Source organism: Octopus bimaculoides, chromosome 2 (assembly GCF_046866305.1).
Source record: "Octopus bimaculoides isolate indiv1 chromosome 2, ASM4686630v1, whole genome shotgun sequence".
In the NCBI taxonomy this organism is placed as follows: domain Eukaryota; kingdom Metazoa; phylum Mollusca; class Cephalopoda; order Octopoda; family Octopodidae; genus Octopus; species Octopus bimaculoides.
In genome coordinates this window covers 58,597,599-58,602,598 of record NC_142929.1, presented here as the reverse complement: position 1 = coordinate 58,602,598, position 5,000 = coordinate 58,597,599, and the positions used below count along the sequence as shown (strand labels likewise).

The following is a 5,000-nucleotide window of genomic DNA, read 5'->3' as shown; positions in this document are numbered from 1 at the left end:
ACTTCTTACCACACAGCCACACCCAAGAAATTTTCAGCATGATTTTCAAAATAGAGAAACTATCTCAGGATGTTTTCCAAAGCAGAAACATTAAACGTTTCAAAGATAATACTTCAGATGAGAGCTACCTTGTCTTCTTTCATACCATCTCACTGTACTATATTAAGTTTTGACGTTGCTTGGTACAAAGCTGTCAGTAACATGTTTCTTTTAGAATGCACTGCAAATGTAATGCTTCATAAGTTCAATAAAGGATACAGTACTACTGAAGCAATGTAAAGTAGTCAAGAGCTTTATGGCAGGATATATTCTGTATCTGAGAATACATATATATTTGACACTTCCAAATATTTTTGGGTGGTGACAGCAGTTTCACATATGTGCTGTGTTGCATCTGATAATGATTTAGTGTAAAAGCTCATTTAACAAGCATTGTTCCATATACGACAACAAAACTGTTACAATCCATTTCATCCACACATCAAGATTTGCAACTACTCTGTAAAGTGTCTAATTTCAGAAACTGTGTGCTCGCTAGAATGTCAAGCAATAATCAGAGAGAGCATATAAATATTTGCAAGGTTGATGGCTTGTAATAAAACTGGGTAATCATTGTAATGCTAAGCATTGTAACCAATAGGTATGTGCTAGAAAATCAGTAAAAGCTATTGTCAAAAGCAAGTCTTCCCTCTAAGAAATGTTTTTTTTTTTTTCATTTATTAGTATCTCACTACATAAACCTGGTAATATAAATTTCAGCTATAACAACCATCTAATCACTAATGAGATCTCTAACGAGAGAGCTTTTATATTGTCATTTGACCTACTAGAATTAGCAGCCAAATTTCCTTGTATCACATGCTACCACCTTAGTAAAGGATTCCTTGTATAATGTAAAGGATTCCTTGTATAATGTTGTATAAAGGATTCCTTGTATACTGTACCTCAATAAGACATGGTTGGGATGCTCGTATTTGGAATGCCTTTGATTAATCTGAACTATGCTAGGGCTAACGATAATTATCAGCAGCTTGACTTACTCAGTTCTGTAGAAAGACTGACCATCCTTTTAGGTTAACTGGAAAAAATTGTGCTGTACTAAAAAAAAATTCACATCTTCATGTTACTCAGATTATTCTGCAAACTGTGGGGGCACTTACATATATATGGAAAATCTCTTCATTATCTTCTGATCTTCATCTCTTAAAATATTCTCCTAGATTTTTATTTATTTATTCAACAACCAACTAGATTATCTAACTGAAAAATAATTTATTTTTTCTAGTTAACGTAAAACTAACTTTCATCATAAGCACCAGTCTGAGGTAGAAGAGAGCAGCATGTCGACTGACAAAGCTTGAGTTATATATCTGTCTCTAGACGGGTAACTGCATTATCAATTACACAAGAGATCACTTTAGTTCATTACACAGCTGCTCAGTACTCAATCAACACATAGTCTAGTTCTATCAATGGTCATGTTGCTATTTCCTCTCTCAAATTAGCGCTTATAATGTCTAATATCTTTTATATTAGAACCTTTGCCATGAATTCATAACTTTCACCATCTGTGCCATTTTGTTTCCAAACAATGTGAAGTTTTTAAACATGAGGAAAACTTAAATCATAAACTATCATTAAGAGATACCATGTTTTCTGGCATGCAAGTTAATGTGTTATATAATGTAAACATGTGTAAACGTTCAAATACTGTCAGTCTTTCCAAATCCTGTGCATTTCACATGGAACTTTTGGTTCTCTGAAGTTGACCTACCCTTTTTTTTTGGTATGGTGGGGTGTAAATCTTGGCCTGAAAATTAACTTATTGGCTGGAAAATATGATATCAAAAGCACAGCTGAGATTAAAACACAGGTTATCAACCCATTACCTCCCATAATTCTATTAACTGGAATTTTTTTATGAAACTTTGATTCCTAGCATAAAATAGCCTTAGAAACATGCTGGAAGGATCAAAATAACATTTTAAATAGAAATAAGCGAGATATTGGGTGAAAAATTAGCAAACCTCATTTGAATATCAGAGAAATATACCTAGTAGATATAGCAAAAAGGTTAGATATGTGTAAATATTGACAGATAATTGCGAAATTTGTAATTTTTAAGTGATCTCATATGAGATCACTGGTAGGTAATGGGTTATGGTAATCTCTATAGATTTTCTATAGAAAGTATAGCCAGTACTAATTTTGTTACTTTTCGTATCTGAGATACCTAATGTAAGCAAAAAAACAATGAGGTCAAAGATGAAAAATGGATAATGGGCATATATGCCATATTTCAGGAGTTTTTCTCCTTCATCAGCACACATCCAACTCATTAATCATCCACAAACTCATTGCTTAAATAGCCACTAAATATAGCCTGTAATGTTATTGAATGTACCAATTTTACATATTAAACACATTCTTGGAAGCTGGTATGTAAATATTACTGACCTGAAATATAGCATATATACTCATTACCCATTTTTCATCTTCATTCAATCTTATTGATGTTTACATTAGGCATCTTGGATACAAAACACTGTAATGAAATTAGTGCTGGCTATGATTTCTACAGAAAATTAGTAGGGATAACCTTAACAAGTGCTGCAATAGCACTGCTAACACAGTAGAACACAGTATTAACTTATAAAAAACGTTTAATATACTTTGTAGTATATTATGGTTGTATAAGAAAGTATGGTGTCCTTACAAGTTGCGTTTTGAAGAATGTTTTCATGGTCCACTATTTTTATGTAAACATAGCATTAAGCACAGGTAAGGCTGTGAAGTTCTTTTTGCAATCATATGGTTTTGAGTGCAGCACCTTGGGTAAGTGTTTTCTGCCATAGCTCTAGGCTGAACAATTACTTGTCAATGAATTTGGTAAATGGAAACAATGAGAGGCCTGTTGTGTGTGTGTGTGTGTAAATATAGATGCTTAGTTTATGGAGTTGAGTGCTACTCTAGTTCCTCAAGTATAGTTTATGAAATTGAAAAGCAAATACAAATAAATGATGTTTTCTCATTGTAGGAATTATGAAAAAGCATTTCTTAGTGTTGATAAGAGAGCAAGACCAAAGGACCTCCAGCAAGAAGACAGTGATGCAGTTTGGAATGAACTTGCATATTTCAAACTTCAAAATAAGAATTTGATGTGGGAACGGTAAGAAATTTTTCTACATTTTTTTACAGGTGCAGGAGTGGCTGTGTGGTAATTAGCTTGCTTACCAACCACATGGTTCTGGGTTCAGTCCCACTGCGTGACACCTTGGGCAAGTGTCTTCTACTATAGCCTCCGGCCGAGCAAAGCCTTGTGAGTGGATTTGGTAGACGAAAATTGAAAGAAGCCCGTCATATATATGTATGTATATATATATATATATATATATATATATATATATATATATATATATATATATATGTGTGTGTGTGTGTGTGTGTATGCTTGTGTGTCTGTGTTTGTCCCCCCAACATCGCTTGACAACCAATGCTGGTGTGTTTACATCCCCATAACTTAGCAGTTCAGCAAAAGTGACTGATAGAATAAGTACTAGGCTTACAAAGAATAAGTCCTGGGGTAGATTTGCTCAACTAAAGGCAGTGCTCCAGCATGGCCGCAGTCAAATAACCGAAACAAGTAAAAGAGTATATGTACTGTTAAGAAGTGTTTTTTGGCTGTAATTAATCATCAATTTAACCAAAATAATTTTGGTACACCATCTGCCTGGGAAACAAATGGTAAGTTGGTGCTAATATCTTTAATGCATGGATCATGTTACCATATTTCTATTGAAATATGCTGTCTTTGCTTCTGTTAATTTTGAAAATAATGTAAAATTTAGTAAAGTAACTTTCATATTATTAGAGTGGTACTTAGAAGAAAAATAAACATGGAATTTTGATGGAAGATTTTTATAGAGATCACTTTAAAACAGGAAGCGGGTATAATAGAATCAAGGAACAGTCTCAAAAGGGTTACAAAACTGACTCATTTAATATAGGATGAGGATTGAAATATAATAATCAATAATTCATGTTATGTTTTCATTTTTGAGTATGGTGAATAATTCCAGACATATTCTAATATTATTCTGGTCATTTTAGTGAAGCATATTCTCTTTGCTAAAACAGTAATAGCGAAATCTCTCAATAAATATACTGGACTGTACATTTATTACTTGATGAATATAGAATCTCTGAGTTGTCTCCCATATTTGGTGTAAAAACGAAGATGGTGTTTTGGCTGCTGGTTATCGCAAATCAAATGACCACATAGAGCCTCTCTCAGTGGGTTGATATGACTGATATACAGATATGAAATATGAACTGATGATACATCCTGAGAGAGGGAAAAGTTTTCACGTGTTGAGGTCCCTTGAGGAAGGATTGTGAAGATGTAACAAAGTATATCAGCATGTTAAATTTCACAGCTGCATGTACGAAGTAACGTATAAGCTAATGGGAGAGTTTCTACTTGACTTACTAGAAATAGCAGCCAGTTCTGTCTCATTTCACTGACTTCCATTTTACACATATACTTAATATGTTAAGTCCTCAGTCTTTTTTCAGGCTAACCTCAATATGTGAATGAATATTTCTTTTCCCTCTTACAGGATGCATCAACAATTCAAATTACAGTTTCTCTATTTTAGTATTAGGAAGAGCATCCAGCTGTAAAAACCATGCCAAAACAGACACAAATGTCTGGTGCAGTCTTCTGTTTGGCCAGCTCCCTGTCAAACTGTCCAACCCATGGAAGGCAGCAGCAGCAGATAATGATGATGATGATGAGAAGGAAGAGGAGATCTACTCAGTCATCTTAAATAAAAAATAAAAGGGTCAAATCTGTGAAGATAATGAAACATTCGTGGATCGATTATCTTCATCGATTATCTTCATCTCTAAATCTCATCAGAAATAAACTGGGTCTAAGTGACAAACATGTGGAATAATGTAGCATTGCAGATCTACCCAACCCTCACCAGAATAAGAAA

The 5,000-nt window shown here is 33.8% G+C and overlaps 1 protein-coding gene across 8 annotated transcripts in view; it reads left to right on the top strand.

Moving 5' to 3' along the window:
• The window catches only part of LOC106876256 (centlein-like), a 364,862-nt gene that overhangs the window by 121,233 nt on the left and 238,629 nt on the right, over positions 1-5,000 (top strand). For all 8 annotated transcript variants that reach the window (XM_089346011.1, XM_014924756.3, XM_014924749.3 and 5 more), the window contains one exon: positions 3,038-3,169. In XM_089346011.1, the coding sequence (XP_089202137.1) occupies positions 3,038-3,169 (132 nt within the window). The remainder of the gene's footprint in view (positions 1-3,037; positions 3,170-5,000) is intronic.